The 19,877-nt window shown below is 33.6% G+C and overlaps 1 protein-coding gene across 3 annotated transcripts in view; it reads left to right on the top strand.

Moving 5' to 3' along the window:
• The window catches only part of LOC109532951 (hemicentin-1), a 111,893-nt gene that overhangs the window by 90,100 nt on the left and 1,916 nt on the right, over positions 1-19,877 (top strand). For all 3 annotated transcript variants that reach the window (XM_048670596.1, XM_048670595.1, XM_019898106.2), the window contains 3 exons: positions 5,488-5,701; positions 10,213-10,390; positions 18,137-18,273. In XM_048670596.1, the coding sequence (XP_048526553.1) occupies positions 5,488-5,701; positions 10,213-10,390; positions 18,137-18,273 (529 nt within the window). The remainder of the gene's footprint in view (positions 1-5,487; positions 5,702-10,212; positions 10,391-18,136; positions 18,274-19,877) is intronic.

Below are 19,877 nucleotides of genomic sequence, written 5' to 3'. Positions count from 1 at the left end.
ATCCGCCCTTGTCCTGGACTCTTTTGAATTGATATCGAAATTAAACTTACTAGTGAAATTTTTCTACCTAAGGAAACACATAAAGTTCTACATTTACGGCCAATGCTTGAAAATAGCCAAAAACTTACCAGTTGCAAGCAATGGCTCAAGCAATGTTCTGTTAAGTTTAACTTAATGCAAAAATTCTGTTCCACCGGTTTCAAAGCATTATTGGTTTGCTTGTTAAAGCGCTGTAATCCAAAGGTAAAAGTACGAGTGATACCACTGAATATAAAACTTTTGTTTTCCAGTTCAAAGTTTCAAACGCGCCTGTCAAAACTTTGTTCCATTTGCGTTTTTAACATTATTGTGCCCGGCCGAAAACTTTTATCTTTGGCGGAAAATGTAAACTTTTTTGCAACCCCCTGTACTAATAGATAAAGCGGCACTTTGCCACAGCGATGCAAACGATTTATGCGAAAACCGAATTTCAGTTAAATGTCCATGGGATTTCATTTTGGTAATTCTAGAGAATGTTAATGATATTGATTACAATTGAACCCATTCGAATGTGTTTGTTATTGGAGATTTCATTCCAACAGACATTCGTTGCTTAATTACAATAATGGAATTATCGTCCGGATAACCCAAATCCATAGTTTTCCACGCGGCAAATTGAGAAGCGAACTTCAAAACACTTCAAAGTTAAAATACCTAAGACTATACCAACCGTTTATAGTACAGCCCTTCATCAAATGATGTTCACCCGGATCACCTAAAAGATATAAATACATAAATTTACATTTTTCCCTTAGCTTTTTTTGTGCCGGCTCTTATTGCAAGAGATAATGAATATCACTTAGATAAGTTGAGGTAATTCTAAATGCGATCCGCCGACAGCGCAGAACGATTTAAAAGTATAATAATCATCTCTGTTCGCCGCCTTTCCTTTATGCCCTTTTTCAAGCAGTAATTGTCGTATCGTAATCTTAAAAGAAAATCCATTCTTGAATCCCTGCAAAAAAATCTTGAATGAAACCTCTATTAACACATTCTAAGTTCTAATAATCATGAACCAAAAACCAAGGCATTTCCAGAAACTTTAACACATATAAATCAGCAGAAAAACTTTACCTCCCTCACCGGTGTTCAAGACAACTTAATGATTCCAATCATATTAAATCCGTGGGCAAAACAATTAATGAGATCAGCCATTATAATTGTTGTAAAATAATTTAAAGGGTTGAAGTTTATCGCAAACATGCATAAAACAATTATTCCCCGACCCTAATTCCTACTTCCGGCCGTGAATTTTTGGGTGCGCAATTTTCCATCTGCTTTCATGTTGCCTGTTGTATGTGGTTCAGCTTTAATCCGACTTAATTAAAATCTAACTAAAACTTCACATGAGAATACAGCAATATTTTTTAAATGACTGCACGGTATTTGTTTTAGTTACTCAACAATAACAATTCACCACATGTCTCTAATTCTTCCTAGAGTTTGCGTTAAGTCTAATGTTCACCCCTTTCAAATGTAATCGTGATCTCAAGTTAGTTTGCTGTCAACTCAACGGAATTTAATCTATCAATATGTGTTAATAGAGCTCCCATATGTTGGCGTCATTATCCAAACGAGTTTCGGAAATCCACACGAATGCCAAATCCAATTTCAGTAAGATTCCCATAATTGAGGATATTGTATTTTTAAATATCATTATCTTTAATTAAACCTTTAAATTAGGTTTGCTCTAGCAAAATCGTAAATAATTTTAAACCTCAGATAAATATCAAACTTAAAAAAAATGTAGGTCTATTCAGGAACAGCCAAAATTTCCAATTTCCTTTAAGCGTTGAGTCATTAATTGCCTACAGGACTTTTAATCACTCCCTAAATTTTCATTTGGCGCATAAAAGCAACAGCTTACCTTTAATTAATGAGTTAAATAAAACCGTATTTTGGACAGTCATATATAAAGGAACAGATAAGCTGTGTTTCAATAAAGTCTGTTTGAAATTATTATCAATCAAACCTGATGATTTAGTGAATAGACTTATAATTATAATAATAAAATATATATATTAAAATAAAAAGATTTGTCAGCTAAAAAATTTTTTTTATTAAAGCAACTCAAATTTTTTTATGTGAGGTAGTAACCTTTAGAAAGAAAATCATCAAGAAGCAGGTAAAGAAAAAGCTCCTTTTATATGGAAAACGTAGTTTCCATGTAAAGTAATGGGTGTCCCATATAGGGCGCAATTTTTTTTTCATTAAAGTGTTTGAGTTTAGCTGCCAACTTCAAAGGGGAGCCACCTGATAAGATAGCTTCACTTCGCTTCATATTCGGAAACACATAAGACAAGCTTAAATGAAAACTAAAATAATTATAAATTAACCACATTTAGAAAAGTATATAAAAATTTGAAAGCTGTGTCAAAAAGAAGTTTCTTGCTGTATTAGAACGTTTCATAGGTCCAGATTAAAGTTCTGAATGAATTGAACAGCTATATGAAATATTGCGGCTATGGTTGAAAAAAAATACTCACATGCATAAATAAAATCTCGTTCTTTGATTCCCTCAGCACAATATTGTTTGATGTATAATGAAGTCATTTCAGCATTTTATAAAAATATTAGGTCCTGTCGGTCGTCACTGCTTTGTATGCCTTTGGAGTGAAATAAAATAATAATTTATTTAACTGAACTACAGAGTAGAAAGTCCTTCTCTTTTGAAAACATACCATTTATAATTGAATATTCCGCAAATTCCCCGTAGTGTGTCGCAATTAACCGAGTCCAGTTAAAATTGTATTTGAAAAAGATAAGTTGATTAATTTAACCGTAAATCTCATTTTTAAAGGTAAATTGAAATTAAAAATTTACTGATCTTAAGCAGAAAGTGTAACACCGAACGTAAATTTAACGGTTAAAAGTAATGGCTTTCTACTTCGCGTTACATTCAAGAATTGCCAGTTTTAGTTAGCATGATTAAATTAAATTTACAGCTAGACTGAGTGGTAGTGAATTTTTTAAATCTTATTATAACTACTATTCAATAGTGTCTTTTAGTTTTTCAGCTTTGAAATCATTCTTTTACGGGTTCCAGCAAGGCTTCTGACAAAATCCACTAAAAAATCCAGCTTCAAAATTAACGCTACATAATGTGACAAAAACGAAGGAGGGCAAATACTTCAAACATGCCTTCAGTGGATTTAGAACTTTTTACCAAGTCGCTTTCAAACAATATTCTGATTCCGAAGCGAGAAATAGAGGGAATTTTTGAACCATTGAAGTATTGTTGTATACTTTACTTACACATCTATGAGAATCAATATTTAAATTTAGCCAGGGCAAAGCGTAACTTTTGTATTATCCATCTACATTTGCCATAACTTGGCAAAAAATTAACTCGAAACTGTGCATATTTTGCAGGTCCAATACAATCTGTTATTTATTTTTCCAAGTTCGAAACAAATAAATTCGCCTTCATACATATATTCAAAGTTCCATTTTGCAAATCTGTGAACATACACGTAGACTGTTCAAGAATAACTGAAAATTGCTTTCTCATATAGTTTCTGCCATATATTTTACTGCGTCCTCTATCTATGCCCTATTACGAGAACAGAATATTTCATTTATATTCACCTATTCTCGTGTTTAAAGCTCGTTAAAGTGTTCACAACCCCACAAGTTCTGTGTGTTTTTTTTATCTAGATGTAGGTTTCAGAACGGATTTCATTTGATATTTTTAGGAAGTTTCTGAGATAAAATAATCCCTTTCGTGTCTTTTTGATAGTAAAAGATTTCAACTTGGATCTTATCCCATGAACATCGATAGTAACTCGATTCAGTTTTACTACGAAAGATTATTTATAAGAAAATATGTCGTCCATTCCTGATATTTTCCATATCTCGAGTTTCCAATAGGTTTTCGGAATCTGCTTACGATGCATTAACTAAAAGTTTTTAGTGGTGGCTCTATGAAATTTCATCCTGCTTTGAAATAAAGCATTCAAAGTTATGTAAAACGAGTTTTGCGGGTAAAAATTTAACAGAGATATAATGCTCTTAAGCGTTCTTTCAGCCTTTGTGGAAATGAAAATTGAATAGAGCTCAAAACCTAAGAGCTTTCATAGCTCATGGAAAGGAAGCAAAAACACAGAAAGTGTTCTGCTGTGTCTCTTAGAGGTAGTGGGTATTCTTGATAAACATAAACGCCTCCGCAGAAAATTTAAGATTTAAAGCTTTTTTTTACTTTTCTAATTTTAAATACTTATTAACAAGAGGCGATTCCCTTAAATGTGTTTATTATGAAGAAATTAAGTGTTGCCAAATACTGTAAGCTTAAGCCGTTTCCTGCTATCGCAATCTTCGAAGGTGACTGAAATGTTATTTCCTTAGAAAGACCAATTCCACAGCTTCAAGTCGTAAAGAATGACCTATAAAATACATTAAGTATAAAACCGGTCCTAATGACGACTCAATTAAAATGTGTCTGTCGCCCTTCGCGTTTATACCTTTTTACAAAAATAGAGTTTTTATTTCCTTCATTAAACCCCAATTGTTCTTTTATAAGCGGAATAAAAATTGGAAAATTGATTATAAATTATCTGGATTGTAATTTACTAATTGGCTTAACACTTTAACTAAATTGGCCATTTGGCGTCGTTCAAACTGAACTTAAATTTACTGACGTGTCGTTGTAACTAATTAAATGCTTTTCTCGGACAAAGATTCAACTAAATTAAAGAAAAATTAAGATTTTTCACGTAATCAAACACACAAAACTTAGAAAATTACACTGTTTTTATTAAACACGACATCAAATATTTGTTTACGTATAGAACCCCAGAGCCAATATTCTATAGAATAAAATATTAAACGGGAGCTTCAATATACTTTGAGATGTTGCGATTAAAAGTAAATTAACAGGAATTTTGCTGGATACTTTAACGGTAATCCATCAAGTTTATAAGCTTTAGTATCAAACTAAATAGAGCAGTTTTTTGGCTTTACCAGGGCACGTTTTTATTTCTCAAGAAAGTTCTCGGTCATTTATCTTAAAGTCCCGATGAACTTCAAAATCCAATTAGTCAAAATTGAGGTTGGCTCGTAAAATTATATGGGTCCTATTAGTACATTCTATAAACTTAGTTTTATGGTCTTCATCGGTCAAGTGGAGAAATTTTTATGATATATTTATTGTCGTCCAATGCGACCAATTCATTTAGACCTTTTATGTTACTTAAAATATTATTACCCAATCAAGCAAGCCCATATTTCGAATAATATTCAATCACATAACTTGTTGACAAGTCAAAGGCAGGTCCAGATCGTTAAAAAAATATGTTTTATTGGCAAAAAATTGAATAAGTTCTCTGCGATTTGATGCATGTTTTATTATATTCCTCAGACTCGTTTGCCCAATATTATGTAGGTCAGGATTTGGAAATTGAATAAGTGCTTAGCTGGAAATGTATAACTAATTAAAATATTTCTTTCCAGGTGACATGGACACAAAGACGAAATGAGAACATCAACATTCTGACTGTGGGACGGAACACCCATAGCAAAGATGAAAGATTTCATTTGGCATTTAGATATCCGAATAATTACAGACTTCAGATTTCTTATGTTACAAGGCGAGATGAGGGAATGTATGAATGCCAAGTGGCCACGCACCCGCCGAAAGTCAAAAAGACATTTTTGGAAATCAGTGGTAAGGCCCTGTAATTAACGCATTTGGTAACATGAAACTGAACATCAGAGGGGGTTGTAGGTGTTAATTGGAACAGACATCAGCCAATTTGCGAATCGTACCTAACAGGTTTATTAGAGGTAATTGAACCGATAATTATGGCTAGGAATTGTTTCCAAGCACCCTACAGCATAACATAAAATACCTAATTGATAACTATCTAATTCAAGTGAATTACATGTGCATACCTCTAACATACTAAGGTCAAACAGACAAAGCGCAACTAATTGGTATTAAGCTGGACACAAATTGATCTTGAGATGAATTTGGCTACTTCATGATGTTTCAACTAGCTATTGAACGGATTATGGAGCCAATCGTATGCAACTGCTAATTCAGAATTAATTTCTAAAATTTTATAAAATTTTCTTGGCGGTCTCGTCTATTCCTATGTACCTGCGTTTTCTGAGCCTTTGCTTCCAAAGGTTATCTGTGCTTCTGGCGTGTGGAAGATGTATAAATTTTCAATACGAAATAATAACGTGGCAATTAAATTATACGGTTGCCAGACTTATATTGAATTTTGTTCTCTATAGCGCTGACATTTTGACGGCACAATAATTAGAGTCTACTAAAGTTAAGTACTTGGAAAAGCATTTAACTTCGAACTAATAAATGACTATGACAGTAGTAAGCAGAAAAACCAGGGTAAAATTAAACTAATTAAATTGTCGAAAATTGGGACAAGTTTAGCTTGGCATGGCTTTACGAGGGTCCGGAGTGTAAAAGTTATTTTTGTCTATCCAGTAATGTAATTTAAACACTAGAAGCATTATTCACATAAGCGCTGGGTTATGACAGAAGTAAACGAAGTTAGAGCGTCTCTGAAACTTAATTATTTCTTATAATCATTTGACCTTGTTTGAATTAACAATAAATGCTGTATTGATTTGACTACAAGTATTTATTGAAACAGATAGAGGTTTATCTTCATTTCATATCCAACGTACAGAACGCCTGATTAATAGATTAGGTAATTAAAAACATCAATTTTTCAGCAATAAGCCAATATATGTTATTTAACCGATCTCGTTGATAAATATTGATACAAGGCTATTCTAAGCAATTCAGCTACTTGGGCTATACTTTTATTTTTATATTATTTCCAACTACTTTGAAGGACCAATCAGCCCCTCACAATAAGTTTGACCCAAAAGCAAGCTTTGTTAATTATCTTTCTTAAAATGTCTTCAACTTTTGCAACGAATAATGAATGTCCAGTTAAATGTTTATAAAGTGTATCCAATTTCATTAATTTCCATTGACCCTGTATCCCATCAGAAACCGTAACATCAATAAATCATCTCTTAAATGCCCCTTTTTCATGAAAATCAATAATAATGTAATTACGTGGCAATTCACGGGAGGTGAGGAAATACAGAAAAATACAATTCTCACATTTAGTTGCAGGCAAAATAAAATAGAGCCTTGAACAAAACGACTTCAATGTTAACAAAAGGGCCGATTCTACCGAATTTGACACGTTTAGAAATGCTATTGTTAGTTTAGAATCATTCCTGGCGTTTGCAAAGACCCAATTTTGAATTGAATATCATTTCGACATACTAAACTAGGTAATTAAATTTAATAAATTAGCAAATGCAGACTACATTACTGGAAGATGTTCTTTAGCGAATACCCATGTCAAAGAACTTTTGCCTCCAGGAATTTCCACACGTATGCCAGCCTTTCCACAATTAAGTTCGAAATGGAATTCCTTTATTCAACAGACAGACTTAGCTTTCAATAAAGCTCATCAATAATCTATGACTGCATGTAGGAAAGCTTCTCGATCAAATATAATAGATTCAAATTAACAAGCACGGCAGGCGCTTTGCATGAAAAGAAAAGTGAACCACACTACAAGAAACTGACAAGCTTTTCGATATTTCCATACGAACTCCCCGGTATTAAATATCATTTATCTAAAAACTTAGGCGTTCGTCGCCATTGCTTGAAACTGATGAGTTATTCCGGCTTTTGGGCTCTCGCGAAAAAGAACTTCTTCCCGACGTTTCATAACCCCATGCATCTTTAGATCCACCTTTGAAGATGAAAGTCAGTCGAGCTTGCGTAATCTTTGTGAAGAAATTATTTCCCGCGACAGTTTATACATCCCGGATAACTCAGCACTTTCAAGCAATTCTCGCGGTCAACAAGTCTAACTCTTTTGATACACTGTATGAGTTCACTATTTTCATTTTAATTATGCTTCCAACCTCTACGGATACTGTAATATTCTTTTTAGACCCAAATGGGGAACATTAAACTAAAACAAAAGGTTGAATACATAACAGCTCCAAGAAAATTTTATCGCCATGCGGCTTTAAGCGCTTTTTTCGCAGCCTGAATATTAAACCCATCCAATGATATTCGTTATTTTCCGCTGGTCAATGATATATGCCCAGGGATATAAAAGCTATTTATCAGGAAACTCGTTAAACCTGTTGCGATACTTAGTGGCGAATTTTATTTATAAAAGCTACTGCAGCACTGTATGGATACTTTTTTGGATATGCGTTCAATGAATGTTCCAAATGCGTTTTCCTGACCACTTTTTGGGCTTTTAAGACGTCGTTATTAATCACCAAAAGTGTTTCAACAACAAGGAAAGAAAAATGAATATAGTTTTGTCTCCAGCATACATCAAGCAAGTTTTTTCTGCTAAATGTTTAATGAGAAGGGCCGATATCATGGGAACTCGAATAAGCCGTAGAGAGTCCGGGATAAATATCTAATTGCTAAAATGGTGCTTTTTCAGGCGTTTTAATGCAAAGGTATTTGCCACTGTTAAAAGCAACATCCAGAATGTACACAGATACTGTAACACAACATCGTATGCCGATGAATTATGTATTATTTAAATATTCGTATCCTCTATCTTATTTACCTAAATTTATGAGCTTGTTCGTAAAACATTTGAAAATAGAATGTAAAATTTATTGCTTAACCCAAAACGCACAAGTCTAATACCCTACTAATTGTACTAAATATTCTCAAAAACAACAACTCAATTTTCTCCGACAATATGAGTAAATAAGCCATCTGTAATTTTTTAACAGTGATAATTAAATAAATTATGTTTAACCCTTAAAGGCCTCAGCAAACAAGGATAGCATCGGAGTATATTTGAGTAATACAATTTAAATTTTCCAGAGGGGTTAATTAATTATTATCAATTTAGAAATGATAATAATACATTAATTAACTTTGCAAAGCACAAGTGAAAAAAATACGCTGTGAACATTATGTGTTAAAAGATTACCTGAACTTCAAAAATGATCGGTTTTGGTTTGAAATAAAATTTCAAACTTCTGATATAAGAAAAAAGAGCTTTCAAAAAGTAAACTCTATCAGAATTCAATTGTGCAAACAGATAGACAATTCACTTATCTGCATTAATATCTAGAAATGCTTTACAGCCGAAATGGCGTCCGTTTAAATAAGACTCCCGGAGCTTTTCAAATGCAAATTCCTTAGCGAAACTTAGGAAAAACAGTTTTGCCCCGCTAGAAGCGCATGAAAACTGAAATGTTTTGAATTTAATACAGTTTGAGTCTTGAAGTGCCACAAGAGAACAATCGATGAACTATTTGAACTAGATCTATTCAAAACATTCTCGAAAATATCTCACATTCAAAGATAAAGCGCTCTTAACTTCTAAGAGATTGTACGTAGAGATTACCGACCGACAAGCCCTAGGTGATGTTTTCATTTCGCAAAAAAGATTTGTTCAGGCAGTAAGCCGCAAACCAGCTGAACAGTTTTTGTTGATATACGAAAAACACATAAAGAATGACCACTTGCCTAAGAGGAAAATAATATCAAAAGGAAACAAGGATTAGTACTACGTTTTCTGAAACAGGGAAAGTTATTTCCAAGAGGATCACAACGGAATATCCGACCTTTCGACACTGCTGGAAAGAGTGCCCAAACCTTCATCTTTTCCCTTAAAACTTTGAAAGTTTATACTCAAATGTTAATATCCTCCTTTGATTAAAACTGAACATGAATATCCTCGTTGGCGCTCTAGACTATTCAGGGAAGAATTAGCAACGAAAAAACTATAAATATCAATTTCGCTGCGAATAAGTATTGGTCCGTTTATTTTTACAACGATTTATTAGCATTTTACTCCAATCTACTATTGTTTTATCAGTGTTTTACAGGTTTGGAGTATCTAGTCGGTTACGCGAAATGGGATTTTCGATTTATATCAGAAGTTAGATCCATTGTATTCGCAATTTTGTCAGCAGGCATTATTGATCGTTTAAAGGTGAAAAATTGAAAGTCGTAAACAATGAAACGGAAATAATGGATATTCCTAATTTACTGCCAACTGGAAAGTTGTATTGGAAAATTGGTTAGAATGATGCCCATCCGTTTCGCTAATCCGCCAATCTGGTCCATAACACAAATTTTCTTAAAAAAAAAATCCTGTTGGATAATACGATTTATTTTTGTTTCCGCAGCTCCCGAAGTGAAAATAGTGGATGAATCCATAAGGGAAGTGCACGAAAGGTATTATTACGAAGGCAGCTCGCTGCTTTTGACCTGTTTGGCCACAAGTGTCGGCTTTTCTGAAAACGAACCGGATACAGATATAATAAGCTGGAAACATGGCGAGAACCTCTTAAGCGAGGGAAGCAGGTAAGCGCAAAAATTATTCATATCACTTTATGTAATGGGGACGTTTCATCACCATTAACTCCTTTCAATTTTTCAATGAGCTTAATTTTGCCAGTATGAGTATGGAAGTTTGTTTTTAATTATACAAATATACCCATATTTAAAATTACGATATACCTATTAACATTCTATTGATTATTCCGGTCATTTTTCAAACATTTGAGTGCAACAGCCGGGTACAATTTAATTGCGTCTCTAATAAGTTAAACAAGCACAGAGCAAGACCAAACTGGACACGAACCAAAATAAAATAACTGAAATCGGCTGAGCCAGCGTGCAGAAAATACCGTTTATTGGAAACGAGTAACGGTTATATGGAAAGCTTTTTTTGGTTGATGATTAGTTAGTTTTTAGATCCAGACAGACTGTAAATGTTAGTTAAAACTGGTAAAAAACTTTGATATGCTGCGTATTGCTAAACATCAGTATTCCAGAAGTAAAGTTCAGGATTTTCGAATAAACTTTTAAGTTTTTCGCTCTAATTATCACATTACGTTTTATGCTAATGGCGTTATACACCGATTGCACTGAACCATACCATTTTAGTCAAAAATAATGTAAATTAACATATACTTTCCCGAACTAATGGTTCTTTAACTTTATCAAGCGTCTTGAATGTTGAGCAAGTCACAAGGAAAATGTTGGTAGTCCGCCGTTTTATTAACATCAGCGCTTTAATATACAAATTATTTCCTAATTAACTAGTTGACTTGATATTTCTAACGTTGTCTCCCTAATGGCAAGCAATAACAGAAAACTATGTCCCTAAGCTTGACTGGAGTGGCCCCATTATGTGAAACATGTACTGAAAGAACGTTTTCAATAATAATCAGTTTGTCTATTCAGACGTAAAATCAGGTCCGCAAAACAAAAACATCATGCGACTTCTGCGTCTTATTAAAATGATAGCAGGCAAGACATTGGAGAGCTGATGTAATGATGGTGATTTGCATTGGCAAAATATAGGGAATTCGTTATTCGTATTGCTACCAGGGTTGAGCATTAACGATCTCGGATAAAAGCTGTTTGGAAGCAAATTTAATTGAATAGAACCGTTTAATGTTAACGTTATCGGGTGAAACTTCGACAAAGCATTGGGTTATGGCGGAATTACGCAATCAAGAAAGCCCTAAATCTTCGACAACTACCAACACATTTTTCTGCAAAACTTGAGCCTTCAATCGTACATTTGGATGGAAATAAATGTAAATATTTAATTAGAAAGATGTAAAATATAAATGTACAATCAACCACATAGATAAAATCTCCATGTGATCACCAACAAAGCGGTTAGTAGAAATTTCTAGTATATTTATGGCTGTTTAAGTAGATTTTAATAAAATAATATTTTGGTGAACAAAAGCATCGGATGAGTTTATTCGGGACAACTTTGCCATTTTATCGCGAATAGAGAATACTGTACAATTAAATTTAAATCTTAAATTTAAAGATTATGTTTTAAAAAGCAATCTGTAACCGCAGAGAAGATTAGAGCACGCTGAAACATCCGCGCCATTTAGTTAACGTATTTTAAGTATGTGGAATGCATCTACGGAACAGTACTCTTTTTGCTACATGAGATTGGACCGCAGCTAGATTCCCAGTTGTTAAATATTAATAACAAATTGCTGTGTTTGTGAGAGGCAGGTATAAAATAATTTTTCAACTTCCATATTTCGTTAAGTCCCAGAAAATGCATTTGCAGAACGCATTTCAGAGAAAATAACACTGCCGCCTAGATTTTTATTATCCATACAAAACACAACCAAGGGTAATATCCTTGGAGTTAAATTGTATTCTTTCATTGATCCGGAAGACTTTTACCGAACAAGAACTAAGGGTTAGAATCGAGATTTAGGGACACTTTAATGGCCATTTGGGACATAAATGTGCTTACAAATGCAGACAAATTTTGTCAGAAAACCTATTGGAATAATATACCAACAATAACAGTAAATTTGAAATTGATGTTTATTTTTAAACATTGACTGGTATCAACTGGAAACGAGCTAACGACAAGAGTAAAAATGACAAGACTGGATTGATTTTAATATATCTGATTATCCTCTTAAGGTGATTTGTGACAAATTAAAAATGAGATTTATAAAATTGTAATAGTCAAATAGATCTAGGTATGAACAGATGTAATAAAACACGATGCAGGGCCCTTACTGAAATATGATGGATCATAAACCTAGTAAAACTTGATCCTTCACTACGTGCTTGAAAAATAAAGCAGATATTTACGTCTTCCCATTTCGTACAGGAGTTGTAAAAAAACTTGGGTAAACGTGAGATTTCCTTAGCCAAATAAAGGAAATGATGAAAAAACCTTAGGAGTCTAATGGAAAGATAAAGATAAGTAAGTCGTTTTTAAAGAAAATCAGCGCCTTAAGGAAATTCGACACAAACATGACGTTGCCGCTACAAGGGCGTATTTACTTAGACAACAAACTGTTCATATTGTTTCAAGATTGTAATAAAAGTCATTATTTAGCTTACTAGAAGAAATTACAAATTTCCTCCAGAGGTAAGGTGATTATTCCAATTTCTGGCCAAGTAAAATAAATACTAGAGAACAGCGTGATAAATATTTGAAGTTTAAGGTTTAATTTTCATGTAAAAAACACAGACTCAAGTGTAAAACGTAATGGTGAAAAATTCCTGCCCAAAGTGCATGCTGGAAAAGCATTTGTCTGTTACATCGTGAATGTTTGCTTCTTTTACGCGGGAAGCTCAAAGGAACATAATTCCAATCAATCATTCTGGCATTTGAAAATTAATTTTTTAAGCATGTAGATACATACAGAGTTATATTTAATTAAACGCCGAAAAACTCATAATTTATATATCTATTTCCATTTAGAACAGGTCCTGTTAAGTGACACTCGTATCCGTATACAAATATTTCCGAATATGGAGATTTAACTACGTTTCGCCACACAAAATATTTCAATTTCATGAGTGCTACAAAAAGCGGCAATAAAATAATATATAATTAATACTGGCCGTACGAAAATTAATTTAATAAATGAAAAATCGGTTCTGTTTTGTGTGATTAAATTTGTGTTTTTATTTATTAGTGTTGACGGTAAATTTAAATAAGCTATGCAGATATTAAAGGGCAATATTAAATAAAACGTTATTCGGTAATATTTCAGTATAATCGAATATCGAAAATCATTTGTTAGTATTGGGACAATCGTAAATACCAATATTTAATTGGGAAATACAGGACGCCTATGAAATCAAGGCGTGCCCAACAGATAAAGTTTTATCTATCTATTTACGTAATTAATTAAGCAGCACTAGCAAAGTCCAAAAAATGGTGAGCAGCAATATAAAATTTCTGTTGAAATTTCAAAATGTCATTAGGGTTTTCTAAGATAGTAGGTATAAAATGTTAAGAGATGTTAAATATACCACTTTCCGTATTACGTCCTCGCCCTTTGCTACATCTCGATATTAGAGAATTATTATTTATTAGGGTAAAGATTATTAAACCTAGCCATCTTAAAATGTCTGAAGTAAATTTTGACCCGCCAGATAAATTTGAAATTAATGGCTTTGGGCATTTCACTTTATTTAAGAAGCAATATTTCTGATGATAAATGAAAGTTTCTGGCAGAGGATAACTCATTGTTGGGATCAGAAATAGTTCTCGGTTGCTATAGGTGTTTGTTACCGACGCTGTACATTTAATGAACTAATCTCGAATGGCTCTGTGCTGAAATTAGGTCACTTCGAATGTGGAAACAAAACTCTAGGAAATCCTACTAAAGATTGGATCAGTCACTTGAGTAAGATATTGAAGTAAAATTCCAATATTCCACCTACTCATTAATAAAGAACCACTATCACGAACTTTCGCTGAAAAAGGCGAACGAAGTTTTCTGAGTGTTAGCTATCCAAAACGTATTTTCCAGCGAAGGCCCTAAGTAAGTTTTAGCATCTAAAAGACGATTTTCCCATAAATCATCTAGGTCTACATTAGTCAGTCAACGGTTAGTTTGTAAGTTTTAGTAGATGATATATTCTCATTTGTTTTTTAAGCCTTTACTAAACTGAACACGACTTCCTGGCGCCATAAACAGGCCATACTGCGGAAGCTCGACAATATATCAGGCCGTGAAGCTGAAAATGCTGGATTTGTGGAATATTCTTCAATTGTTTTATTTGATTTAGCTTTATCGTAAAAATGACTGCCTGAAAATATAAATTATTTTTGTTTTTTTCCTCGGAACTGGTTTCGAAACATCGGTGTGGAGAAAATATTAAAATCCTATCCCAAACATGCAAACCCATCACTTCGTTTCCAACAGAATATTTTTTATCTGCTGGTTCTTTTCCGGTTAATTTGCTAATGCCCTTTTGCTAGAAAATTTTAATTAACGCTTCAAAGAATATATTAATGAACAGAGACCTGCAGTTCTTGCTATCGATTATAGAAAAACGTTATGAAAAATCTTAATTAAAGATGTTGAAGGTAGTGCAGAAACCCAGTCTTTGGAAGTAATTAATTGCGCGTTAATCAATTAAACCGTTGAAATTTAAAATCCTCGCTCATCAGCCGCCTCCTCGTTGCAACTATGCCAAGGATTTAGTAAAAAAACTCATTATGCTATTCGGATACAAAAATTCAAGAATGTAAGTTAAAGGGGGCATTTAAAGCAACTTTAATTCCAGAGATACCTTGCGGTTACTAAATGTACAGTAAACTAAACGTGAAGCGCTAACATTGCTAGCTGCAACTAGCGCAAATCAATGTAAAGTGCAACTGTCCGGGGATATTTGCGTTAGTTCAGTTTTAGAGAGCATTCAAGCGCATCCTACTGTTTAGGATCACATTTTGAAATTCAAGCAATCCTAAAACCTACCTTTAAATACTGATTCACTGAATTAAGTAAATCGTTGCGGCTTTATCAAAACTTGCATCGCACCAATGACTCTGTTGAAAGTACCTTAATACCAAATTCATTAGTATAACTGAGTCCATAATAATAAATTTAAATAATGTCGCATGTTTGTTTTTCAGTTAATATTTACTTTAGCAGCAATGTTTTCCACTAACACTTAACGGGCGGGAATCCGTACCAAAACGGCAGAATTAAGCGAACAACACCATAAAATGAAAATAAAACTCTCTGTTGAGGAAACGCTAGAGATAAGCATTTATGTTCGTAATTTTATTGTGCAATATAACTTTGTTTTGCATACACATTTTGAATGTGCTTGCTTGAAATTTAACAAGTCCCTTCTCGCCTGACTAGGAATGCATTCAATTAAGTTCTGAAACTACAAAAAGCAAACCAACCAAAGTAATTTGTATTTATTTGCCCCAAAATGTGAATAATTAAGCAAAGCACTAACACACATGAAAAATACAGCGCCGGGAAAAAAACGCTGAAAAACCTAACTCGCGAAACTCACGGCATCATACTAGCACAACTAAACAATTGTATAAAAAAAACACATAATTATACCTATGTTTTCATTTAAAAACTTTGCAATCAACATCATACCACGCACAAAAAAGGTAAATGCAGAGGCAGAAAAGCTGATTTGGTTGATAGCCTTTTCCGAAAGACATTATTATTATGATAAATGATAAACCAAAAGTTTACCGCGGGTCTCACTAAGGTTACCTGCCTCAGAATGAATACAATTCTTCGCATGAAAATAATTGCATGCTTGTAAAAATGTTTATTATTAATTAGATAATGTTGTGCCGCTTCTGTTAACATCACTAGCAAGTCTGATTTAAGCACACTTCAAGGGCAGGAAGTTTTTTTTTAACACAGTCTAGGCAATATCTCCACGTGGATTCATAAAGCTGACAATGTACAACAATAAAGTGGCTAATTCGCCGGAGTTGGGCAAATTTTGAAGGAACTTTCATTAAATTATGTTGATTATATCCATTTGTCTTGGTCACACCCAAATAATTCCAAAATCTTTGAATATAGAATCCTCGATTATAACCAGTAGTTTAAGACGTTCGAAACGGATTTAAATTAAGGATAACAATTTATGGTTTATAGAGGCCTAAACTAGGGCAACAATTCAAATCGGCTCTGAATTCAACCGAACTAAAAGTAGCAGCTTTGACTGCTCATGAATTATGTTTTTAGTTTCCCTACAATATATAATCCCTTTTAAACATTGATATTTGAAAGTTATGCATTGTTCTCACGCTGCGGTTGTGCTCGTTGAACAATTGAATGATAAATATTGAAACACCCTCAACCTAAATGGGTGTTGCAGAAAATGTTTTCTGAACCAAATATAATTAGTTCTGCCAAAGTTATTTAACCTTTGCGCTACGCTTTACTGTTTTCGCGTAAAATAGAAATGCAAAACTGGCACGTCACCTACTGATGTATTTGCCAAGGCTTTCAACAGTACATTGAAATACTTAAATAATTAATCTCTTAGACTTACAGGCCGGAGTGAACCTAAAAAAATTAACTCGCAGCAACTAAATTGGTATTTCTAAATTCCCCAAATATAAATTTTAAACAAAGTTTCTTCGCCAAGTAGCCGAATAAAGAATATTTAGAGCTTTTGAGAAAAGTATCTATAACTCCTTAAAGGAAACAGTGCGGTGTCCAGATTATGGTAAATGTAATGACTTTGTCTACGCTATGAAACTTAAAAATTTACAAAGGATTCAATTGCGTTTCATGACGAAAGCTAAAATAGACAATTTTTGAACGCACCTTCTGAAGAAACTCACAGAGCTTTGAAAGGATTTTTATGCTGCGTTCGCGCTTTTTTTCGACTTATCCCGCATGGTGAACCTTTTCACAGTAAGCGATCAAAACACGTAAAATAGTAACAAACATATTTATTTCTTTCGCAAAATCTATAAATCTTGCCATTTAGGCTTGTTCGTATCTGATCGTTCTTTTGTTTAGTTCGGTTGTGCTTCTAGGTGTTCTAGAAGAGTCATTTTTGGGAAAAAGACGGTATTGTTTGCCACATCTTGTAAAACAAAGGAGTTCTGTAAGCGTCCAGCTGTGGGAGTTGTTTTCCCATTTTGTCTGTAACTGTATCCGTTTTTCTGGTATCTTTGTCATGTTTGTGCGTTCGTATATCTAGTAATTCGTTTTAAGGATTGTGTAGTGGGTATTGGGGATGTTTTATTTTTGTAATAAGCCGAAGTGCGGTTTTTTCAGTGGCTCTATGTACCGTTTGGTCTTTTCCGTTGCGTTTGCTCTGAGGACACGTAAAATATTATGACAGAAAATGCACGTGTCGAGTATTTGCAAAATCTATGCACCAATTCTCCTCAGAAGTGCCTACTTTAAGTCCTGTCCAATGATAAACGCAAATCCAATAACCCCATATGTTTACATGCGAAATGATGGATGTTGTATACAGTATGGTAAACATGGTGTTCTATTGGATACTTCAGATATTTCGGAATAAAACACGGTTTCCGTAAAAATAACATTCGATTAGAATTGTGTAACGTCACTTTACAAGTTAAACAAACTTAAAATGATGGATGAAAATTATAGCTCACTTTTCTTTTGACCAGACATGTCTTGTATGGGTGAGAGTAATAAAGTTTACAATGTACGTTTTATCAAAATGTGTTAGCTTCATATTTTACGGGCAGTAAAAGGCAATCACAATTTTAATGTGGGTATGAAAGATTCTCACATACTTTAGTAGCTTTTTTTAAATGGAATCTACTTTCAGATTGAATGTAACAGCGGAAACAAGTTCAGCAGTGTCCACGCTAACCATAACGCCATTAGAAAAGATTCATTCAGGAAACTATACATGCTCTGTTGGAAATCTCGCTGAAACGACCGTCGCTGTGCACGTATTGAATGGTAAGACCAAATTTTCTATTCCAACTATTTTAAACTCTCATCATTTGTGATAAAGTTCATTTGGGGTCCGCATAATAGCATCAGAAACCTGGCATTGATTTTATCACTATGTCACTTTTCCTGCTTCATCCTGCAGCTAAATGGCTTAGACCATCGATTAGGAAAGCTTCATATACCTTATAAAGGCGATAAGCTGGGGATGATTACGTATCACCTACCCATTCATGTTTGATTCTTTTGTGTGTTACATTGTTTAAGAGGCATGGTTTCCTGGCAAACCTTTCAAAACTCTAGCGATTTACTATAACGAATTTCATTAAGGGTACCTAAGCAGATTTACGCAGGAGATTTAAGACATTAAGGTCTTCTTTAATTAAGTTATATTGCAGTTTATTATTCCCCTTTATTAGTGCCATATTGAATATGATATAAAGATTTACGCAGGGAGGTACTTCAGTTGCAAATTTTTTTATAATAACAATGTACGCCACTTTATTTTTAAAGAATGACGTACGAAAAGACGAGTCAGGGAGTGTTTTTGTTTGTTGGAAATTTCACTTTTCTGAACCTATAGATTTTCGAAATGTTCAATGCCCTTAAGCCGCTTAGAAATGAGAAGCCGATCATTTAGAGCTGGTACATATTAACTGTTTTAAACTATTTGTAGTCATTCGAGCTAATAGGGTAACGCATAACTAATTTCCCAATGGTGCTCGATTAAATACAGTGCAATTCCGAGCCGAGAGCAAACGACATATTAGTAACGAAATATGAACCTAAATAATAGTACAGCATGAAGCGGCATGCAATAGTTATAACATCAACTGCATTTGAGACAGTGTATTTCAAAATAAGCGTCATCGCTAAACAGCATTTCAATACTCAAAGTAATTCATCATTCGGGATGTTCAGCGTAAAGCTTACTACTTGAATTTGATATTTCATGCAGAAGGCACTTAGATTTTTCAATATAATTTCCTTAGTCAATTAAGAGGGGGCTTGAAGTATATTACTTAAATGCGAGCAAAAATCCATCCTCCCGTCTTTTTACACGAAATTGAAATTTTGCTGATGTGCTTGGTTTTCAGACGCTGTTTTTATTTAAATCTGTCTTAACTGCTTTAATTCAGAAAATGATAATAAACCATGAATAAAATTTATGTTATAGGAATTATTTAAATAAATAAAACAGCTAAATAAAAAATCCAATCAATCCAAGCTTGACCTTTGATGCAATTGAATTGGAAAACTCTTTCAAACACAAGACCTTGCAGGATTTGAATTGAAAAAGCAAATAACTCGAGAATAAATGTTTTATTTCTTTCCTTGATGCTAAATATTTTTTTATTTTGGTTTAATCTCGGACAATATGCGGCAGGTTTTAAATATCTGGAGATTAAATCTCAGATTTCCAAGCTTTTCTGAACCTTAGCGTCTTAAACCCTATTTCTCAGGTGTTATCTTGACAGAAAGCAATAAGAAATGGATTTAAGGGATTTACACATTAATCATGAAGCTATTGGACGTCTGCGACCGTATTAAACTAGCACTTTTCCAATTAAAAATCCGGCAAATGCATGTATGATGAGGTTATTTTATATTTC

Source organism: Dendroctonus ponderosae, unplaced genomic scaffold (genome assembly GCF_020466585.1).
Source record: "Dendroctonus ponderosae isolate FM_Combo_2020 unplaced genomic scaffold, Dpon_F_20191213v2 Dpon_F_20191213_1, whole genome shotgun sequence".
NCBI classification, from domain to species: Eukaryota; Metazoa; Arthropoda; class Insecta; order Coleoptera; family Curculionidae; genus Dendroctonus; species Dendroctonus ponderosae.
Note: the sequence above shows the minus strand (reverse complement) of the source record. Positions and strands in the feature narration are given on the sequence as shown.